Genomic DNA, 23,932 nt, shown 5'->3' on the forward strand with positions numbered 1-23,932 from the left:
GCAGCTCTTGGCTCCCAGCTCACCTTTCCTTGAGCAGCAGTTCACCTTTACCGCTCCCTGCTGCAGCCATCCATTTTGCAAAGTTTTAAGTAAAAACAAAGCCCCTATCTTCATTAATTCTCCACAGATGTATATGAGAAGAACAGATATGTAATTACTGCTATCCACACAACTTTCTCCCTTCTTCCCCACTCTATGGAGCCTTCTTTAGTTATAACTTGAATTTACAAGGTTACCTCTTCCAGAAGCCTCTGCTTGAGCTCCCTTTCTGTCTCAAGCTTCTGTTGTAAACTGCGTGCATTCATCTCCAACATAGCATGCTTCTTCTCCAGGTCATTGAGCTAGGCAGGTGGGATAGATGATCAGGACAAGGCTAATAAACAATGCTTCACAATCTTAAAATCCAACTTCACAAAACATACACAAAAGAGAAATGGTACAACTACCCTTTACTTACTATAATGAGCTGCGGGGGGACAACAATTTGGTATGTCACTGCTCAAATTAAAAATGTGGACATCAAGTTATTGACAGAATGCATTGTGAATGGCACAGGTTGTTTTTACCTTCAATTTTTCTCAAAATAGGCACAAGTACAGACTGGAAGATGAGTGGCTGGAGAGCAGCCCTGCAGAAAGAGATCTGGGGTGGGGGCTGGTTGCAGGAGGCTCAGTGTGAGAGGACAAACTGTATTTTGGGGTGCATCACACACAGCACAGCCAGCCAGGCAAAAGAGGTGATTATCCCACTATATTTAGCATTGGTGCAGTCTCACCTGGAGGTACTGTGTGAAGTTTTGGGCTCCACAATAAAAGTGTGTGTATATATGTATATATATATGATTATTTTTAATTTATAAATATAAATAATATTATATATACACATGTATATATAAATATAAAAAAAATACTTGACTGCATCCAGAGGAGGGCAACAAAGTTAGTAAAAGGGCTGGAAGGCATATCCTATGAGGAGAGCCTGAGGATACTTGGTTTGTCTAGAGTGGAGAAAAGTAGGCCAAGAAGCGACCTCATTGCTGTCTGCAACTTACTGAGCAAAGGAAGAAGAGAGGGAGGTGCTCTTCTCCCTGCAAACCGACAACAGGATGTGCAGGAGTGGCACAAAGCTGTACGAGGGGAGGTTCAGACTGCATGTTAGAAAAAAATTCTTTACCATGTGGGTCATCATGCACTGGAACAGGCGCTGTACAACAAATGCACTGTAGCAAGGTGGTTGATGTCCCATGCCTGCCAGTGGGCAAGAGGCATTTGGATAATGCCCTCAATGATATGCTTTAACTTTGTGTTAGCCCTGAAGTGGTCAGGCAGTCAGACTGAATGATCTTTGTAGGTCCTTTCCAACTGAATTAATCTATTCTAAAATGAAATCCCAGGTCTTTGGCTTGAAGACAGAATTCTGTCCTATTGACCTCCTATCTTTAATCTGCCCCAGCACCTTGAAAAAGCTGCTCAAGACCACATTTCTAGAAGCAACATCTCAATAAAAGACAAGTATCTCAGCTAATAATAAAAGTCTCAGGCTGGAAGTTACTTACCTTATCAGAAAGGCTCTCAGCTTTGAGTTTTTGTTCCTTTAGTGCTTGCTGGAGGGCTAGAATCTCTGCCTTGTGTTCTTTGACAGCTAGTTCTACCACCTGGCGAGATTCAGTAATACGCTGATCTGCTCGCACTCTGCATTAAAATGGAAAACACTGTTACCTAACTCCTTTCTGGGTTTGACCTCTTCCTAGCATGCAGTGGCATCAATAACTTTCAGGGGTTTGCCTCAAATTCAAGATGTTGCTTTATAAAGCCTGTTTGTTGCGACACTTACATAACCCTGTTCCTGCCCCTGCTAGAAAAGCAGCCTGAAGACCCCACAGTAACAGTTTGGAGCAAGGATTAATTTTCCATATAACAAAATAGAAGTAAAAGAAAAGCAAGACTTTTATAAATTGCAATGATAAATACCATTCCCCTTGAATTGCTCACTTGTAAAGAAACAAAAGGAATAATGTTACTGGTGAATGACTATTAACTAGTATACCATTTTTAGAACTACCTCACAAGAATTTATATTTAGTTCCAACTCCCATATCCTATTCTAAAAATGCTTTGTAGAAGCTCATACAAGTTAATAAAAACGTGCAATAGAGAGAGAAAAGACCTGCTCTGTTTCTCAGTATCCAGCATCCTCTGCAACTCTCTGACACGACATTCAAACTGAGACTTCTCATCCCCTAGAACGTTTCTCCATGCTTCCCACTGACGCTCTTTCTCCAAGAGTTCATCATTCAGGGCCTCCAAGTCCATTACTTGCTCTTCCAGCATTGTACATGTTGTCTTCAAGGCCTCCATAGTCTAAAAATAAATCCTCCTATCAATTCTCACATCCCACATCAAGCATGCACTTTAAGCTTCAGTCTTACCATTTAACTTACAGTACATGCAAATTGGCAGCAAACATTAGCTGGTAAATCACAACCCATTTATTTCAAGGCTTCCATACATTTACTTGTAATTGCCTTTAATGTCAGTTCTATCACATTATGAAGATTTTGGAATTGCCAGGGTCACAAACTTAAAACAAATAATTCTAAGTTACGATACCCTCACAGTGCCAAACATCTAAATAAAATTGCATAAAAACACAAAGGGAAATAACCAAAAATTTCAATTCATTCAAATACTCGGGGAAGGAAGGCTTAAACAATAATCGGTCCAATCGCCCCTAGAGGCGTATTCATTCCCTGCAGGCTTTCAGATTTAAAAGAATTTTTAGCATTTCAGATAACCATCTAGCTCGACTGTGATTCCAGATTTACGTTACTTACTTGTTTCTGACTGGTAAGCTGCATCTCTCTCTCCGTGATCTCTCGACGGAGATGGTCAACTTCACTTCGCAACTGGACAACCTCATCATTGGCCCCTGAGGCCTCATCAAGTTGTTTGGACAAGAAGAAATTCTGATTGTTCAGTTCTGCATTGTCTTCACTGAGCTGGTTCAGCTGCTCTTCCAAATCTGTTATCACCTAGAAATAAAAATAAATTGGATTATATGTCAGTGAGTACAGCTTTATAGAAAAAGTGTTCTCCTCTTGCAGAACCATTTATTGCTCAGCAAGCAGACAAATACAAGATGCTTTCTTTTGCAGATTTACACGCAGGCTATATTATAATGGCAAATTTTATGCATGGGAGTGTACTTAGATTAGGAATAGCTTTGTTTCTTACACAAAATGCTGTGAATTATTTTTGATTGGGTTTACTGTACAAATATGCTCCAATGCAATTTAAACGTGACAGTTCTCTCTCAAATAATAAAGTACTGTGTTGGGAGTCAGGAGTTCTGGTTGTATTCTCAGATCTCCTGCTGACTCAGTGTGCCTCTGCCAAAGCAACTCATCTTTTTTGCCTCAATTTCCCCTTAAGTGAAATGAGGCTAATGCTTCTCATAGAGACTTTTGAAGCATGATATTTAAGAAAACTGAGTAAGAGGTGCAATGAAGGCAGTATAATTTGATGAATCTTCCTAGAAATGTTGTTTAGATTACTATAAGTATCACTATATATAGCCAGAAAAAGTGGAAAAATGCAAGAAATATTTTATCCAAGCGACATCAGCATAGGATATATGAAGAAAGAAAAAAACATGGCAGCACAACAGACTAATAGAAAATCAGTGAAAAGCAAAACCTCAACAAGCACAACAGCCTTGCCTTTAATGAAGTGCAACCATCCATTTGTTAAATCAGAATAGCATTAAACTATGATGCTTTAAACCACATTCCCCTTCATTTTAAAGACAAATACAAACAACAGCGGGCCCTTTTCACAACCCCTTTTCATTTTTATGAATGAAAGGCTATAAACACTGGATGGATGAATACCTGTACCTCTGCCTAACTGAAAAGCAATGTCATCACAACAGAAGGGAAAGGATCCTCAGAATAATCTTGAAAACAGCTTAATAAATAGAATTTCAGAAACAATTAACATTCAACTAAATCTGTTCAAGAGGCATTTTTGCCTAGATGTCAAAGAAAAGTGAATAATATTCTTCATTAAATGGGACAAACTAAAATCCCAGAACACAGTTGGCCACACATTCAAATTTAAATGTTCCAATTTCCTACACAAGCCAAGCACTTAAATATATAAAGCAGTAGAGCATAGCACATACGTCTCTTCTCAGCTATCTGGAAAGATGACAACCATTTCGTTTTGAAGAATCTGTAACACATATATTGGCTGCCTTTTACCATGCCTCTCCTAGATCTAAATTAACGCCATTTGATTTTTAAACTGTTGGCAGAAAAAGTCCAACTGCCATTACTCCCTGCTGGGTGAAGGGGAGATTCCCATGTGTTGGGTCAAATCAAAGTGATTCATAATCTAAAATACAACATTGCTGATGAAAATCTGATCATGTGGTTGTTCCTTGAGCAGTCTTACTGTTCAAAATATGCGTTTTATTCTGTATCATGTATCAAGTTTTTGAAGAACCCAGACTGTATCATAAGGATGTCTTAGTGTCATATTGCTGTAGGGATAAATGCTTGCAAATATACTTAAACAAAAAAAAAGGAACAAAATGCTTGCTTTTCCAGTGTTTTACCTACCATTTTTACAAATAACATTGTAGATTTCTACTAGCTGCCAGATCAGATAATCCATTTCTTTTTCTTCTATTTTTATTTTATGTTTAATTACAACACATACCTTGGGAATTTTATGGAACCTGTTATACAGCTAAGGTTTCTTCCACTTTCATTGCATAAACTAATGCAAGTACTTTCTATAAAGCATATTAAGCTATTTTTGAAATAGAAGAAAGTAGAGATGGGATGGAAACAAAATGAATAAGGTAGCATGCAGATCTAATACTTCAAACTACTTGACTCATATTTAAAATTAGCTGTATTTCAAGTCAGTTTTATCCCTTTAGGGCTGGAAGCTAAGCTCCCACTGACCTTTATTCCAGGTTCTAAGATTCTGACTTCTTTCTCTAGACATAACTGAAATTAAACCACCCGGTATTTCACTGTTACATTTAATCTAGTAGGATATTTCTGGAAAATTTCAGACAACAAAGCAATTAAGAAGGAAGGGTTCCAGAAGTAGTAATGTGATCATCTCTCTTGAAGATTTTCCTACCTGTTTATTTATCAAAAATTCCTAAATGGTTTGTCTTAAATTCCAAATATATTATAACCTATGTAATGTAATCTAGATAGATAAATTGTATTTATTTATTTTAAAGCGAGATAATTGGTTCTTCTCAGTATAATGTTCATTTTTTTCAGGGAGAAAGGGAAAATTTATTGACTAAATTTAAAAAACCTATCTATTGATATATATAACCTGATACGGTTACAGAATTTATAAATACTGTAAAGCCTAAATGGTGACAGGTAATAGTGTCACAGGAAAATGGGACAAGGTGTGATGTAAATGACTGTCCTATGAACCAAGAAAGAAGAAAACAGATCAGGAAAACACATGTGATAGCAGATATCATCTTAGGCATACATACATACAAACTATACCAGAATCCTGTAACTAAAAAGAGTCAATAGTTCTAGGTATTTTTCTTTTTAGTTAAGGAAATCCCCAGGCAAAACAAACAAACAAACAAACAAAAAACAGCTATGCTGGATTTAAATTTGTAAGTATACTAAAGGAAAGCCTAGAAAGAAACACTATTATATCCACTGTTACATCCTTCTGAAACCCAAAATATAATTACAAAAGTCTTCAAATTTAAAACAACCAAACACTTGAAAGCTTGGAAAAGCACTTCCAGGCAGTACAGGCAGCCTTATCTGTGGCACTGTATCACCTCTCACAAAGCCACTGAAATTTTCTCCTTAATCTATGAACATCTTCATCACAGCAAATACAGAAGATTGTTATTATAATCTAACTGGACCACGCTAATCTTGACAGACTGTTCAATACATGCTACATCTAAGCACACAACTTATCTTTATATTGGTATAGAAGATGGTATCTCATTCTTAAATATTATGGAGCATCCCAAGCATAACAACTCTTCAGCAAAGTGATTATATTCAGCACAATTCCCTCCCCACCGCATGGTATCAGAGAGGCAGTGTTTTCTATATTTTGAGATTGCACAGAGGTATTATATCTGGCCCAAAAAACTTCTCCAGCCAGAGATCACAAATTAAATTGTATAGCAGTCAGCAGTTCAGGACTGTGAAGATTACGTTTGTATATCAGACACAATGTACAAAATTTAATCCACACACTCCATGTGTCAAAACCACAGACAAAATAATGAGGGAAAGAAAGAAAGGAAGCAGTTCTAGAATACTCCCAACTACAGTTCGCAACCTTCTCCAAAACCTTATTCAAATCCTTCAGGAAGATGTCTCATTTCTCAGATGCTACTGACAAATGTGCAGGAAAACGTTAGGACACACCAAGGTTAACTGCTTCAGAATGCCATCAGCAGTACGTTCTCTGGGGTTTAATTCAATCTTTAGTACAATCTTAATTCAGAACTTCTAAACTAATGCATAGTTTTACCCTACCCATTTCCACTCCCCCCACCATCACTGAGCTTTACCAGAAAGTTAGCTGTCAGAAGGAAGAAAAAAGAAAAAGCCATTTCTCACCCCTAAATTATCATGAGGAGTATGTGGAGCAGGCACCAGCTTCACTTCATCTTAACCTATTCGCATTTGGACCTGAGATACCAAGCTGTTAAAGCTGAAAATTACCAACCCTCTTAATGACCACAGCCACAGATGCAGACAGGCTTGTGTGTCTTCCTGTATGATGGATATTTCATAATAAACTCCTTGATTTCGTCCTCTTTCCATAATCAGAGAACTTCTGCAACTTGAAACATACCTTACACTGTGAGAGATCTCAGTCTCCAAAAATACATCACAGCTTAGCTTGGGGGACATCGCTCATTAGGAGCTGCAAAGCAGGAGGACACTGCATGGTCTGTGTTCCCTTCCTTCCCACAACAACTCAGTCTTAAAACATACACTCCTGTACTCCTCAATCCCACTCCTCAGAAGATGCGCTGCCTCTTCCAACCATGAGCCTTGTTCTCAAAGCATGATGATATTTGTCCATAAAGAAGGCCCCATTAACACCACAGCAACACCCTAAAAGTCTCAGACTTTTTGTTAGATACAAAAACTACAAAGCTCCATTTTTGCCTATAAGAAGCAGCTGTCACAACATTTTCTGTGAAATTAAAATCAGGAACAACCCCTCCCAACCAGCAGCCAATAACATAAATATACGTACGTGCGTGCAAGTATGTACGTGTGCGAATATTCTTGTTTGTTTGTTTGTTTTACAAATTTAACTAAGCCATATAAAACTTTTTGCCTGGGTATTAGCCGTGTTACAGTGGGCAAGATTTCTTCACTCTAAGAGATAATTTAGCAAAGTATGTAACATGCCTGAATATTTTGGAAGTTCTTAAGAATATGTAAAGATTTTTTCCTGTATGCCAGCTAATTGAGCCAATGTGGATCAGGAGCTCATACTCAAGTCAGAAGGACTTCGTGCATGACTGAAGTGGTATGTGTGCCTAAGGCTTGTTTAGTTTTAATGCCCCACTATCCCATCTCATAGACAAGTGCAGAATCAAGCATCTCAATGCTTATGATAGCAACACAAGACAATCACAAAGGAACCTCAGGGAGGGGAGATAAACCTTATTTTAATGGTGAAATCTTGAATAAATGGAAGTGCACTATCCAATTAGTACTAAAAATGCCATTCTCCTTTCTAGAGTAAAAGCAATAGCCTATACCTGAAAAAAAAAAGAAAGATTCAGGCAGTGGATTCCTGGAACAGCAATAGTATTTTATACTAAGCTGATTGTAAATACTTTATGAGATAACTTTTTTTCTATTTTTTTATAGACATTGCCACTTCCTCACTGAATGTTTTCTTCTTGAAAGAATTCTATGATTACTTAGATAACTTAGTATCATTTTTAACATCAAATGTGCTGATGATCCAACAACAAGCCATAATTAAAATCCAAATGGAAACAACTGACAGAAATGTAAATCTTCCTATTTAAGAAAATATATTTTATTTCCAGTGTTCTTGCTGATTGCCAGGGAAATAACTTGAATTTTAAAACTCAAATAGATCATACGGTTAATATTTTTGATAGAATAATTCTTTAAAGGTAGGGAACTAGTCCTTCACCCCCTCAACAGATTTGCTGGATAAACTATAATTGTGAGAAGATTATGATAAAATATCATTCTTCATGTGTAGCCATGTGCACCTGTATGTGTGTAGAGCAGGTGCTACAATTTGCAACCTTTATTGTAATTATGTATCTTATTATTTTTTGCACAATTGAGGTCTTTGTACAAGAAAGCAGAAGCTTTTTCTTGAACCCAACAGTAAAAAAAAATAAAAATGTTACAAGATGAAACAATGCAAAGCTATCAAAGCAATTAAATATGAATTCAGAAAGACGTAAGATGTAAGAAATTAAGACCAAGAGTATAGAGATGGTCTTTATGTACACACCACAAAAGACAGCAAATTTAAAAATACGAGAACCTAAAAGAGTATTGACTTGGGTCAGAGGCCTCAGCAAAAGAAAGGACAGAAGTGCAATTGGAGTACAAGGAAAGCAGATGCACATTTGAGGTGTGAGCCTCCTCTATAACTGGAAGCTGTGACCTTTGTAAAGCTAGAGTACAGAAGTAGAGTATTTTTATTTATCTTTTGAACACTAAGAAAAATATCAAAGTACTGCAGTCTTTCAATAATGTACTTTTTTCCCTCTCTAATCTTATTTTCATTTTTTCTTATGCTGTCCTGGGTTACTTAATAAGATTAACTAAAAATTAATTCCATACCAGAATTGCATACCAAAAATTAATTCCATACCATACTACGTTTGCCAGAATAGCTCAAGGAGTTTGTTTCACCTCAAAATGGATGTATTTTCAAAGCTTACTAAAAGAATAAGCCTACTCATTGCTATGCTGCATAAGTAGCATCATATTACAATTATTCTCTTGAAGTGCTATTTTAAAATGAGTATATATTCTAACCACCTTCCATTAGAATTAAATGGTCACCAAGAAGAGAAACCTGCATCATATCGGTCACTATTCAATTAAAATAAGGTTGAAATATCTGGTGAAGACACCATAATAAACGTTACCTGATCCCTCACTATCAACAGAAGACTGTCCTATCATTTATCTCAATGGTCCACTGTAAAGAGGATGGACAGCTAGAACTACAACACAAAGTTTCTATCCATGGTCAATTAAATTATACATACATTCTCCCAGGCTGGAAAGAGAATGTATGATGAGCATGTATTATTCATGTAGGAACTGTTTCATTAATTTATTACTGATGAAGATGTTTTCTGATGCCTGATCCCACTTATCCCACTAAAGGGCATACAATGCACAACACTTAAAATCTTTTCATGCAGAACATTCAAAGCTCTTGACATTCTTGTAATCCTATGGGTCACTCCTCACTGCTGGAGATCGCTTGCCACATTTATGGAGCCAAAATCCTACAGCAGTGAGATAATGAGTTACAACCTCTGAAAGGCAGCCTACCACACAGTGAAAAGAAGCTACAGATTTTCCACACAACTGATTTTTGCCTGCATGAAGATCACATAAGTATTTTCATAGAAAGCCATCATTCTTTACAAAGGCCAAGACAGAACAAAAGAACAGAAAAAATAGCTATGGATGTAGGATACACGACAACACATATGGAACCAAAATATCAACTTGAGCAAGTGAAGAAGACTACAAAAAGCAAAGTTTCTTTTGCAGACTTTCTTTTAGATGGAGGTTAATACATTTTGGTGAGCTCTACTTCCTCATTCCTTTAACAGATTATAGTGATATTCTATTAACAGAAGAGAAGTTAAGCACTGCTTAGTGCTGAAGATTAACTGAGGGAAACAGAATAACTCTTAAAAGATATTTTTGAAAGATGAAAACTTAACCGTTTGATACTTATTTAATCCTTTATTTAGTCCTACAGCACAAAAAAATAGATTTGAGGAAATTACTGGAAGTGGGGAAACAACTGAGATAAAAAAACAGCAGTTAAGCCTTGCTTACAGGGTGGTGTAAGGAGAAAAAGCCTAAGGAGATCAGCAACCAATGCTGATCCAGAGGACTCAACACTTCTGCAGTTCATGTCATTGGAAGTCAGATGTTCTCATCAAGCATCATAAGCAAGTTTGACGATAGTGGTAATCTGCAGGAATACCTACTAATACACAAAGCCTAAGACATCTCTCCTGGACTGATGAAATGAATACAAAAACACATCAAAAGATCTCAAGCAATATAAGGTGCAAATTAAGATCCTAGAGTCCTTTCTGCTCTTTGAGCAGATGACCACATGTCATTGCATCATCTGGAACCATAAATTTTCTTGTCTCTTCAAACAAGCTTGAAATCCTCCTTAAAACCCAGAGTAGCATAAATGCTCTCCCATTCACTCTGGCCTAGATCTACAATGCAGCTCAGGATTTGGACAGGTAGATCTTTCCTTCTCCTTGAGAGCAGAAAAAATCTTTACCTACAATCGCTTTTGCAGCTGCTACACCATTCTTATTAGCTGCACTGCAATGAGATATTTTAATTTTCTTTCTTCTCCAAAAAGAAGAATAGTATTAATTTCATAATCCAAATAAAACCTCACAAGTGAGGTTTACCTAAAGCCTAAAAGGAATCAAATCCAATCACTATCTCCTACTAACACCTTGAAGACAGGAGTCCACATTAGTAACTAATGTCATCAAGGAGTAAATCAGTAAATTGTTTAGTTCCTTGTCCTTAATTTCAAAATAATTCAATGATCTGTATTTAATACTCACTGTGCAGCTATTACGAAGGGCTTCAAATTTACGCTGGATTTCATCTCTATGTGCCTAAAGGAGGTAAGAAGTTAATCATCAATTTTTCATACATTAGAATTAGAATCCAACAGCTGTTGCTAAACAAACTGCAGAACAATCTACCAGCAAGCAAAGTTTGGAAGGCAGATGCTGCACACTATGAAAGCACTCTGTAGTGGCAAAGAACTGATTAGCAAAAGTCACATCCTACTTAATAAAATGCTCCTAATTCTGAACTACTTTAGGAAAATGTACAAACTCAGGAACTGAATTATATAAAAAGTTCCATCATAAATGGTCACCTGATGATATATAGATTCCATGCTAAGTTTGTACATTCATGAGTCGCTTTTACTTCCATACCCAGATTAGTGTTTTGTATAAAATAAATACTGCATACAATTTAATGCTTGCAAAGAAAAACTACAATAAAGCATTATGCAAGCTATCCCAAACAGCTCTGCCAATCTACCTGAATCCTACCATGAAGTACCATTTAATCCTAAGCCTCTCTAAGCAGCAGTGGTGAAACACAATAATCAATTCTTTGGAACACAGCATCCAAAGCACTGAAAAGGGCAAATGCTTATTTTAAAGAAAGCAGTATTGCATGCACCATTTTACCTCCTCATTTACAAGCAAAGCATGACAAAGCAAAAGTTCTTGTTTCAGCCTCATGGCCCCTCTCAAAATTCATTTAGACTAACAAAGTGATTTAACAAGTGTAAAATATCATATGCTATCTGAAACCTTAACAAATGAAAGGTCAGTGCACTAGCACTAGTGCAACAGCTACCTTTCTTTATTCAGAACATTTCTGTTAGAGCCAAGAGACTAAACAGGACAAACTCTTTAGCAGAAATCAAACATGAGAGCTAAAAAATTACCTTACCACAATGTGAAAAATAAAAAAGTATATACAAAAAATTCCATATCAGAAATTCTCCAAGCCCACTGAACTCGACTATCTTACAAGAGCTGGTCCAAAAGCACTACTATTTTGCCAAATTAACAGAAGCAGTAACTGCATGAGCACAGGTCATATACATTCATCTGTTTCACTGGTAGCATAGGGTAAAGACATCAAGCACATCATCATCCTGTTAGCAGTGATATTAGCAGTTATGCAAAGCTTTCAGCTGGGAGGAAGATGACCTCAATTTTGAGCAGGAAGAAACTGATGCCAGCCATGTTCTGTTCAGTTTCTCTTACGGCCTGGTATTGCTGCCATACTTTCCCAGCACATACCTGCTTAAGAACAGCTCTGCATAATACCCCCATTCACCCACCGAAAGCATCAATCTAATAGAAGCACTATCTCAGCAAAGCCTACTATCCCTTCTAAAAAACAGCAATGGCAGAAATATCCAGAATAACAGTTCTTTTATCAAATATCACTGCAGCAAGAGAATGCACATTTTCAACACTTCAAAATAACTGGATTCAGAGGTCATTGAAGACTGCTTCTTCAATGAGGGTTAACTGTCAGTCGAAGTAGCAGGTCATACACTTCTCTCCTCTCTCTCCCCCCACTGCCCTGGGAATCCTTTCTGAAGAAAATATTTCTTAGAATCAAGCACTGTGAAAGCATCTTTTTGTATTCAAGAGACAGCAACCAGCAGCATATAATTTAGAATTTTGTTTCCTGGGAGGGAAAGAGGGGGAAGGAAGGAATTTCTTTTATCCTTTATAGCATTCACACACCCCACCAGAGACTGTAGGATACAGGTGACAATTTTTAATTAAATAAAATTAGGGTGTTGTTACCATTATTTTCATAGGATCTTTTTTTTTTTTTTCCAAAGCAAGTATAAAGCAGGTTAACTCGTAGAAAGAAATCATCAAATCATTTATGATCATCAAGTACCTTCAAACTTGTGATAAATTATTTAAATAAGTAAATAAAAGAGCAGAACTCTGTTAATAACAACTTCATATGCAACTATTACCTCATCACAAATCAATAACGCACTTGCAAAGAGTCGAGCAGTTTTGGCACCAATCAACCACTAATAGGAAGCACACATGGTTAACGATAATAAGAGAAAGTTTGACATTTTAGCCATTCCTGCCTCTATTAACACAAGGCATAATTCATGTCTTCTTCTGAAAATTAAAAAAAATATATAGTAAAAATAGATATTTAACTTCATTATGAAATGTGCACCTAAATAATTCTAATCGAGTGCCAATTTCAGGGCTCACCGTGAGAGCTTGAATCTCTTCCTCTGCCTCAGCTGTAGTCTCTTCTAGTTCAGTTTTGGCTTCACGGAGCTGATTCTCCAGGGCTGTCCGTGCAGCCTGCAGCCCAGTAATTTGAGATTCCCGCTCCTGGAGTGTCAGCTGCAATTCTGTCAACTGCCTTTTGAGTTCCAGCTTTTGTTCTTCGTGCTCTAGACCAACCTGAAGAATGCAAAAGCAGCATCCAGATATAAGTTACTAACAAAGAAAATACAAGCAATGTAATCTCATTTCAAACCTCACTTTAGAATGACATTGCCATTTCTATCCCAAAATCACATCTTCACAGGTTGCTTAAGTGACTGAGAAGTCAAGGATGCAGCATTGCCTACTGCCTAATAAAAGTGACTGGTTTGCTTTGAAAAAGATCAAAAACAATATGGCATTTTTAAATGAAAATATGGGCACAAGAACAGTTCCAGCTGTGACTCAAATATCACATATTATATGTTGATATAAAAAGCAGAAAAGCTGAAGTGGTTTGTGATGACCTTTCTTCACTGAAGTTATTTTATTTAAGAATCTTTAGGCATAAACATCAATACTAATCTTTATGTGCATGTAGACATTTAGATTCTTTTTGAAGAAACCAACCAAATCCCCTTGCTCTGGGTTTTCTTGAGGCATCCTCTGTGATAAACATGTCATTTCCAGAAATGGATAAGAAATGAAAAAGCAGCAGAACAGATCTCAGTGCTCAAAATCAATTCCAAACCTTAATACCTTCTTCAGGCTGTTTGCTATCCCTTGTGAATCTGTCTGTTGTGCTGCAGATGCAAGACAAGACCAACAGAAATCTTACAGTGGTCCCAACCAACTTCCAGCCAAACAAGGACACATGTTAGTCATCCAACCCTCTTAGCTAAAGGCAAAATTTCAGTCTTAGCTGAAAATTAGTGAAGTGAGACTGGAGAAGGTAAAAAGAACACCTAAAGTGGATCCAAACTAGTTGATACAAAACTAAAGAACTAAAAATAAAGCAAAGCTCACAATTTATTAAAAAAAAAAACAAACAACGTTTTCATATTACTGTTATTTTTCTCAAAAACTTTTGCAAAATGTGCATGAAGCAATACATCTCCTGTGTTCTTATAGCACTTCTGTAGTGCCATTTGATTTCTATTCTGTAAATTCTTTAAGTAAAGCTGGTCACTGCACATAGCTAAGCTTTATTTCTCTACCCCATTACCACTCTAGCTAGAAAACATTATAAGGCTATTGTGCAAAAAAATTGTACTCTGAGATAGCAAGATGATCTAAAAGCTTAATACTTATTCTAATGAGCAATCTTTTTTATTTTGTTTTTATTATTTTTTCATTAAAATAATGAAAGGTTATCATTAAAAAAAATAATAACCTTTGGGGGGAACATACTGCTAGACTATAATAAATAATTACATCTTAAAACACCATTTTTAAGACACATAGAACTACGACAGCTTATTTCTACCTGTTACTATAATAGTCCCAATGGGTTACATTAAAGCAAATGGGGTACATTGGGAAGGATTAAACCCAAGCCTTCACCTCTCGTAGCCTAGTCTCTAACTCCAGCAGGCGGTTCTTGTCAGTGTGATCTTGGTGACTCATCTTCTCCAATTGTTCCTCTAACTTTCGATTCTGGGCCTCTAACTTTCCAGCTTGTGTTTCCAAGTAGAACTTCTGTTGCCTGAGCTCTGAAATCATCTCCTCCTGGGCTTTCCTGACAGGAGAAAAACACAAGTGACAAACATGAAATGTCCTTAAAATATGTCCTTTCACTGGAGTGAAGTCGGGAAGAACACACCACAAGCTCCCTATTAAGTAGAACAGTTAGTTAATAGTCTAAATTCTACACCCTTGTACAAAAGTAAGTCAGCTCTATTACCATCTGCAAAACATCCACATACTAGTGGATTCATTGACATATGGCCAGAGCACAAATATTTCATATTTGCAAGTTGCACAGAAAAATAAATTCTACATGTGGTTGTCTATAACAGTATTTAAGCTGTACTTAATTGCTTTCATTTCACCAATTTCTTATGTATTTTCCTATGCAGGAAAAATAAATGCTAAGAATAGTTGTTTTCACATTATATATTTCCATGAGATAAGGAAATCCTATGGTTCACTTTTTTTTTTTTTGGAGGGGTGTTTAGTTTGTTTGTTCTTTAAAGCTGTAATGGACCCAGAACAAGTTCTAAACTTGACCTATATTGAAGCAAAGCTTTGCTGTCTCTGATCAAAGTCTCCATCTATAAAGTGAATGAAAATAATTACTTGTGTGCATAAGAATTTTGAGAGCTGGCAATATCTGCTAAAAGCAGCAATTAGAATTTGAAACACATATCCTCATGCATAACAAACAAACAAAAAACACCCCTACGTTATTTACAACTCCTGGAATCATTTTATCATGCATTGGAAAATTCTGCCTCAGGGTGCTTTCTATTTAGAAATCTCACAAAGCTTTACATATATTAATGAATTAATATTTTAAGAAGTTCACTGTGAGATAAACTGTTATTAATCCAATTCCAGAGAAATTATGTGGGTTGCCCAAGATCAAATAGGAAGACTTAACAAAACTAAAAATGGAACTTGTCTTCTGACTCACATTTTTGTGCTTTGCACACAAAATCCTAGTCACTTTTTTTTCTCCCCGTTTTCTCTTTTTTCTTTTTATTTATCTCTACAGACTATTGGCAGCAAGAGCTGTCAATCACAGTTATTTTGCTTTCTACTGGTTCCTGGGCTGCCTGCTCAGGTACTCAGTTACTGGAAGAACAAAAGCTAACCAAGTTCCACAAGCCTTTGAAAGGTTTAATCACTAGTTCATTTCTTCAAACATGCTCAGATTAGTTGTAGCTTTTGTAGATTCAAAATGAAGTCCAACAGATTTATACATATTCACCACCACAATTCATAAAATAAGAAGAAACTCACAAGCTATCTGCATATATAAACATGGGCATAATAAAGCATTTTTTTCTTAAAATGACGTTGATTCTGTAATATCACCTACCAATCCTGCAAAATTAAGTTATTTGACAATATTTCTTACCATAAAATATTCAGTCTTTTTTTAAAGCATTATTATATTTTTTCTTGTTTTCTATTCATCTCAAGGAAAGTGTCCTGCTATCAGAGGATGCATCCATCTCAGCTGAATTCTTACACTCGTTTCAGCAGCGATGACTACTCTGCATATGCTTCCCAGGTACATGTTGAGATACTGCTTGTGTTTTATTTCAGGCTGAAGGTGAGTTATGGCTTTTGCCACCTCAACAGATTTCCTGGGTGATTAACTAGAAGTCATCTGGAGCATAAAGCAACTCAGTTAATTTCAGTTACTTCTGTGGATATTTTTGGCTGTTCAAGCCAGAATAACTTGCCAGATATTTGAAATATAACAAAAATTGGAGCCACTACAAATCTGGAGGCATAATCAGCCCTGAAAAGCTCAAAAACAAAACAATTCTGCGCCAAAATTCAATCTTGCTTGATTCTATTCAATATTATAAGTGAATCTGTCCAAGAGCTGCCCACAGAGATACTGCCTAACATTGCATCCAGCAGTTGATGGACACTGAAAACATTTATGCAGACAGCCAAACGTGATGAATCTTTTAACTCAGTAAGAGCATATACTACTTTAGCCCTATCTTGCAAGGCATATCGAACAATCTGTACTTCTTCCTGTACTTCAGGTAGAATGTCTATATCATTTAGGAAGGAAAAGCATTTTAAAGACAATAAAGAAACTAAACTAAAATGAACAGCAAAACGAAGTTCAAATAGACAGGAAGACACAAAAGAGAAAAGGTCCAAGACTTCCCCTGTGTTAATAAACAAGAAAAATTCACCACAAGAATAATTGCTGATGACACAGCAACACAAGATGACATTAGAGCTTGTCCAGTAGTATCCCCTAAAACACTGAACTATTACACTGGTCATTGATGAGGAGAACTAAAGAGAGGCTCAAGTTGAGAGAACAACAAATATACTTGAGTACTAGCTGAGTTATGTAGAAAAAATGAATTGAAACATCATTCTGAAGTTGAAGCTGAGATATCTCCTGCTCCACGTTATTTCTGCCCATTGCAGTAAAAAAGATCTCACTCTTTCAAACAGCAATTCAAAAACATACAGGAAAACTCTTGGCTTAAAATCCAGTTTTCATTTTGTCTTCTCAGCCATTGGGTGGGACAGAATGTTTACAATGAAAGGTATGTAATGTTTTCAATTTCAACACTGAGTAACTTCCACAAGAACCGAGGAAAATATAAATATATTAACAATATGCATGTTAAATAAGAATATATGCTTCTATAGAGGTTAGATATTTAATGTATTGGTATTCATTTAATGTTTAGTAAACCTGCATAAAGCACCAACCTCAAGAAAGGCTCCAAAGTAGACACTGTAATACAAATCAGTTTTGCTTGTCACATTTCGGAAAACACAAAATAAGCAGAGAACCAAAGCTATTTGGAGAACAAGCACATTTTCTGCATTACAGGAAAACAAGCAAGGAAGCGCAACAAGCCTGTAACAAAGAATCACTTTAACATTTTGAGAACAGATCTCACTGAGAAATGTTCAGTAGTGACCAATATGATAGCAGTTGCTGTACTTACATGTTCCTCTGGGTAAAAAGGCTGCTATTTGCTGCCAGTTTATTGGCCTCAGACAATTCCACTATTCTTTGCTCCAGTGACCTAATCTTTGAATCCATTGCATTGATCATCTGAAACAGAGCAACATGCCTTTGAGACTGCACAACGGAAGTGATTTTAAAAGCAATGTTTAAAAACAAAGAAGTCTCATAATTTCCAGAAACAAAAATAAAAGAATATTGATCAAATGACCAAGAAAAATAGTATCACAGATACAATTACTGGAGCTGTTTGGTGCTGCTTTCCACTGCTTAAATATTAGGGAAAAACAATCATTAGGTCAGTGCACAATATGAGTGGTATACAGCAACTTATGCAGCCATTTTCAGAAAGTATTCTTGAAGATTCCTTGTAATAAAATCAACATCTTTAAAATAGCTTTTAATCAGTACATTTCCTTCAAGACAGGAATAATGAGAAACCTCTAACAAGATTATCTTGCTTAGAAATCACAGCCTCAAAAAGCTACTCTTCAAACACTTTGATTTCCAATTCAACTACACATACCGCCTTCTGTTCAGCCAGGACTTTACATTTCTCACGTGCTTCTTCTTCATGTCTTCTGAGCATATTCTCAAGTGCTTCCTTATCAGCAAGATCTTTCTTCATCTGATTTTCCAAAACCTAAATGAAGATATTTATTTTATCTAAATTATATCCATTTCACTGGGCAGAGGGCAAGCAGAGAGAAAATCATCAAGAAAGACAGAATTTTTAAGGAATTCATCACATCTCAAGCAACATTAGATCCAAGAAGCAATGGCATGAAACCCTGGAACAGCAAATTCCAAAAAAGAATGCTCCCTCAGTTACCTCTGATGACTGAATTTAATGATGTTTTTTGAAGACATGAGACGATAAATAACAACAACAACAACAACAACAACAATAATAATAATAATAATGTATAATCTATGCCCAAGAAATATTCCAGACTACTGCAACAGAAAACAAATAAAAAAAAACATATCCCAGTGTATAAGGCAGAGGAAGTAAAGAATTGTGCATCCTTTGGTTGCCCTAACAACATGGCTCAAAAGTGATTTTTAAGTTCTGTAAATATGCATGAGAACGTAACTGAGATGCCACGAATTCTTCAGGTCAGAGACACCAAAGAGCTAAGATTTCTTTTTGTGACACAAACACCTGTCATTAGGAACAGGACTAAAGTAAATTAACTGTCTTCTTCTTAAACTGAATGTCATTTCCTTCAAGGACAGTTTTCAAAGGCACAAAGAACTATTATGGACATGGCTCTTATTAGAGATTGCTTAATCAGTATCTCTCAGGATATTCTCTAATGTTCCAGTCATAAACATTCAATGTCTTGAAATGCTTTCGTCTAGCTTCCTGATCTACTAAACCCTATATCGTATGATTCCATAAATCACCATCTCTCTGTCTCTTTTTCTTTTAACTTTTTTCCCCAAGCCCTATCTTGTTCTTCAGTTTTTATGTCAGCACTTCTCCTTTACCCAAGATCTACTTCTGCTTCCTCCTGCTTTCTGTCAGCCTCCTCTCATTACTGAACAGACATGCTCTGATCTGCCAGAAAATCTTTCTTTTTTTTTTTTTTGTTTTCCCATCATGTTTCTCCCACAGGAATTCCTTCTTTCCTCTTAAATACTACATCCTCACGTATTTAAGGTAAAATGTAAAAGTAAAGTCCTAGGTAAAGGTAACAGAGAAAAATTGCTGAAAATAGATTATGTTTAGTAGAAACAAAGATCCTTACAAAATGCATTTACTGGCTGACGCACTGTAGGTTCTATAGAAAAGTCCTTAACTACAGCACATACTCCCATTTCCCAATTTGTTTTTCCTAGTTTTAGATCGTGTCTATAATTCTATTTCTAACTGTATGTTAAAGTCTTATGCTACCCTGGAAAAGACAAAAACAAAGTGGGTGGTTTCGCTGGCTTCTTGGCAGATGTTACAGCTCCATGAAGATGGAAATTCAGAAACGCTCTATTATTTACTGAATTTAAAACTTGCAGGTAGGCTGTATGAATACTCTTAAATAAATCAGAAAATCATCAGTAGAAACTGAAATCTTTTTCAGGATGATAGATCCAACACCATTAAGAAAGAATTATTTAGTCAGCAATGAAAAAATTACAATCAGCAACTGGTCTCTGTAATTCTGATTTCAAATGCCACCTGTTTTAATACAATGTTAAAAACAGATGAGGTATAATAACATGGACTAGAAGAAAAACTCACTCATTTTTCACTATTCTCTCTGAAGATTTCAGCAGCAGTAAGCAAGAAGGCAACTCATAAGACAAAGAAAAGCCTAAAGGCAACAGTTTTTCCCTGAACCCATTCTAACCACAAAAGCTTGTAGGAAGATAAGAAGATATTTTACTTTGAGTTTTTCTTCATAGAATTGCTCCTTTTGTTTCAGCTGCAACTCCAGATGTTGTGCTGCAATCTGAGCCTCGCGATGCTTTTCTTCCAGCTCCTAAAAGCAGCAGAGATTCATATTCAGACAAAGAAATAGGTGTTGTGCGTATGGGTTGCACAAGTAGTGCATATTTGTTGTCATTTTTAAGACTCCCCACTATGAAAATCTCTGGACCATGGCTGTCAGTGAAATGACATAAGAGCAGCATGTGATCAGTTTTAAGCCTTGCATTATTGCTGCTGACCCATCCACTGCAGAGCCAACACACTGCTGAAGACAATGTTTTCTACTTCCACAATAAGAATTTGTTTCCCAGTAGCTTATTCCCAAAGACAGGCCAAGCATGTTTGATGAAAACAAGTGGTTATAAACACTTCATAGCCGCAGTGGCATCACAGGAAGTTCAGACCTATTTTTATCAAGGTCTCTCACTTGTTTTCTCACAGAAGGACTCAATAACGGGGTATTGCTGTCTCTGCTTTTCATTCTATATTCATAGAGTGGGAATAGTATTTACTTTGCCACATTTCTCAGATGAGTGTTGTCAGAATAACTGTTTATAAATTGCTTAGAAAATGAGAAGTACAGGATGCAATATACATAGTAGATGGTAGCAGAGTATTTTTAACCTCTTTACCTCATAGCTGATAGTTTTAGCAGTGCACAGTAAGGACTTCGATAATTCTGCATCTCCAAAATTAGCTATTTTAGTACGAGGAACATTCTGCTGTCTGCATATATTATTGGGGATTTATCTATAAACACCTTTCAACATGACACCTCACAAAAGCTGAGCTTAGAGCTTTATGCTCCTTCATTTTCATATTTGCCATCCTAACAATTTCTTCAGTACAACATGCAGATCCAGGTCTGTCATTCACTACCACTGGGCTGACTGTTGCACAGACAAGTTCAATTTTTGGGATGCATCCAGGTCTCCTGCCTACCCCCACTACTGCAGAGCACAGGAAAATTTCCTGATATTTCTACTTGAGCATTTTCCATATTTTCTCTCTTCCCTTTCTCATCTTGAAAACATACTAAGACTTCCTCGCTCCAGTAATTGCAGTAGACCTCTTTTTCCAGAAGTGAAAATCAAAAAGGAGGTTCACTAAAAGTAGGTCATCTACAGTGCCTGGTACCCGACACTTCTGCAAGGAATGGAGATTGCTGCTTTTTGCAATTGAAATATGTCTCCCAGCAACAAGAAGGACAATTCACCTCCTCCAGAAGCCCACACGTTTCAGGTCCTGGCATAGAATCAGACAACCAGATCAGCAGCAGCTTCAAAGCTACCAGCATCAGACTGCTCATATTGTAGAAGATTCACCAGCTTCTGAAGTGGCACTTAACAGCCAGTGTGGGCTTAAAAGGTAATCTCTAACCGTTCCAGTTCTCACTGTTCTCTATGTAGCTGTAACTTTCAATTGTTATTAGCATCATAGCTATGATCTGCTCTTTCAAGTAGTATCTTCCCTAACTTATTTCTTACTTCTTGTTTAATTCTCTACAGACAGATCAGCAAGTCTTCTAAAGTACCACTGAAGGAGTAGTACACAAAACCAATCCAACTTATTCAACAATTTCTACCTTATTCTATACAATTCTATTTAATTGTATTCAATATTGCCAGCTCCTTTGCTATCTTTCTGTCCTTTCTATACCAAGAAATGTCAAAAGTGTTTGAGGAGATCAACTTGAGCGAATGAAGAGGGCAGAAGTGGAGAAAAGAAAGGTATTATTACCCATGGCTCCCAAAGCCGAGATGCAAGGGACTAGGAAAGACTATCCAACATTCTGTCAGAAGTCCATTGAAACTGTCTATGAGAACTGCTAAACATATCCCATGGAGTAAAACAATTAGTTAGGTATTTCTGCATTCCCTTCCGGATTTCCCTCCACAGAAAACATAATTGAAACCAAGGAACAATCCCCATATATACAAAAGAGGCTTATGAAATTATTTGAAGTTTTTCACTATTTCTAAACGTAAAGTTGTCTCTGTGCCCATAGTCTCCTACTTAGCATGCACTGATGTTATCAAAACAGTTTGAAAGAAACTCCCCCACCAAAGATCTGATTCTACGTTTTCTTGAGACCCTTCAGACATTCTGATGCTAAAGTTTGCCTGTGCAGCTATTACTCAGAACATGCATGGGTCATGCTTGTCCAAACATGGTTCTTTTATATATTTCCATTTGGCCTTCCTCAGGTCTGTCTATGCTCAGAATTACTACCAAGAAAAAGTAATACCTTTTTGTCCTTATCATATTAGCAACACAGAAAGAAATGGAAATTAATGTAATTGCTCCAAGATTATGCTTCCTCTCCCAGGGAAGCAAAAGTATTAGAGACACCATCTGTTTGGTTCACTGTAGACTCAGGTACCAACTGACTATAAAGTCTTAATAGGTTTAACAAGGAGTGAAACAAGAAATTGCCAACAGAGTTATATGGGTGAAAATGGATTCCTGACAAATATTATCTTTGGAGAACAGTTTAGATGACTTATTTCTTTCTGCTACAAGCTATAAGCACTTCAAGTACACTTGACCTCTAAATTCCTTTTGCAACTTAGTTTAAAATCTAGATATCAATGCTTTTATTATTGCAGTGTCCTGTACAGTATCCTGTTCTGAAACAAAACATTAGGTAATTAATTAAAATACTGATAAGTTGACTTTAAAGTGCTTCTACTTAGACAATTAGAATTTCATAGTCTTAAGATTACAGGTACAGGAGTTAGATTGTAACTAAAGGTGCAAACAGAATTTGCGAACTTAAGGTTTTCCAGTATTATTGTATACAAAAGCAATCCCTTTAACTTTTATTCAACAATTTCCACTTTATTCAATGCAATTCTATGTCTTCTCTTCTGTTTTTACTCTTTTTTTCTTTTTTTTTTTTTACCAACTTTTAACCTTCATCTTTCCTTTTCACCTCTGCTCACCAGAATTTTTTCTGCCATCTGTTGAATCTGTTGAGATTTAGTCTGAATATCTTCTTTTAGACGGTTTTCTCTTCGTTCCACAGTCTCTAATCTCTTCACTTGATTCTCCAGAGAATGGCGCCGCTCCTGCAGAGCAATTATTAACTGTTATTTAGGCTAACCAACTTCACATTACCACAGAGCAATGAGCCGTCTTTTATATTTGAAAACCTCATCATGGCTCAAATCCCTCATCCTAACCACAAGTCCTTATTGGCTCCTCACTGAAAATGAAATCAACCACAGTAAGTTTTCCTCAAATTAATTAATTAAAACTTTAATTAATTAAAAATGGATTAATTTCTAACGTCTCTTTCTTGTTAAGAGTTACAGGAATACAAGTTGTTTACAGTCATCCAGATGAGGGTTCCCAGACACATCCCAGGAACTATTTTATACTAGCTAGATATTCTCCATTCACCTCTGCTTCAAGCAATTTCTTCTTCATGCTTTCATTAGAATCCTCCCGATTTTGCAGTTTCTCTAACTCCTTCTCAGCTCTCTCCTTTGCTTGACGGATATTCTGGAGAAGTTCTGTTGCCTCTGAGCTAGCTTTCACAGCCTAGGTCCAATTTAAAAAAAAAAAAAAAAAGAAAAAAAATTATAAGAAACACACACATACAAAAATTTGTAACCTCAAGATGGTCAATGTACTGTCCAAAATTGCTACGGAACTTTGACCTAGCAGTCTAAAATTAAGACAGCTTACAAACATTCAGG

At 36.4% G+C, this 23,932-nt stretch overlaps 1 protein-coding gene across 14 annotated transcripts in view; it reads right to left on the reverse strand.

Annotated features, from left to right (window-relative positions):
• The window catches only part of CIT (citron rho-interacting serine/threonine kinase), a 120,576-nt gene that overhangs the window by 19,111 nt on the left and 77,533 nt on the right, over positions 1-23,932 (reverse strand). For 13 of the 14 annotated variants that reach the window (XM_068653781.1, XM_068653780.1, XM_068653777.1 and 10 more), the window contains 12 exons: positions 23,634-23,774; positions 23,174-23,299; positions 20,185-20,280; positions 18,324-18,440; positions 17,778-17,887; positions 14,680-14,854; positions 13,117-13,314; positions 10,891-10,944; positions 2,834-3,031; positions 2,167-2,360; positions 1,556-1,691; positions 237-341 (listed from right to left, as the gene is read on the reverse strand). In XM_068653781.1, the coding sequence (XP_068509882.1) occupies positions 237-341; positions 1,556-1,691; positions 2,167-2,360; positions 2,834-3,031; positions 10,891-10,944; positions 13,117-13,314; positions 14,680-14,854; positions 17,778-17,887; positions 18,324-18,440; positions 20,185-20,280; positions 23,174-23,299; positions 23,634-23,774 (1,650 nt within the window). The remainder of the gene's footprint in view (positions 1-236; positions 342-1,555; positions 1,692-2,166; positions 2,361-2,833; positions 3,032-10,890; positions 10,945-13,116; positions 13,315-14,679; positions 14,855-17,777; positions 17,888-18,323; positions 18,441-20,184; positions 20,281-23,173; positions 23,300-23,633; positions 23,775-23,932) is intronic. The other variant, XM_068653778.1, reaches the window with a different exon arrangement.

The sequence above is a fragment of the Anas acuta genome, chromosome 17 (assembly GCF_963932015.1).
Source record: "Anas acuta chromosome 17, bAnaAcu1.1, whole genome shotgun sequence".
Classification (NCBI taxonomy): domain Eukaryota; kingdom Metazoa; phylum Chordata; class Aves; order Anseriformes; family Anatidae; genus Anas; species Anas acuta.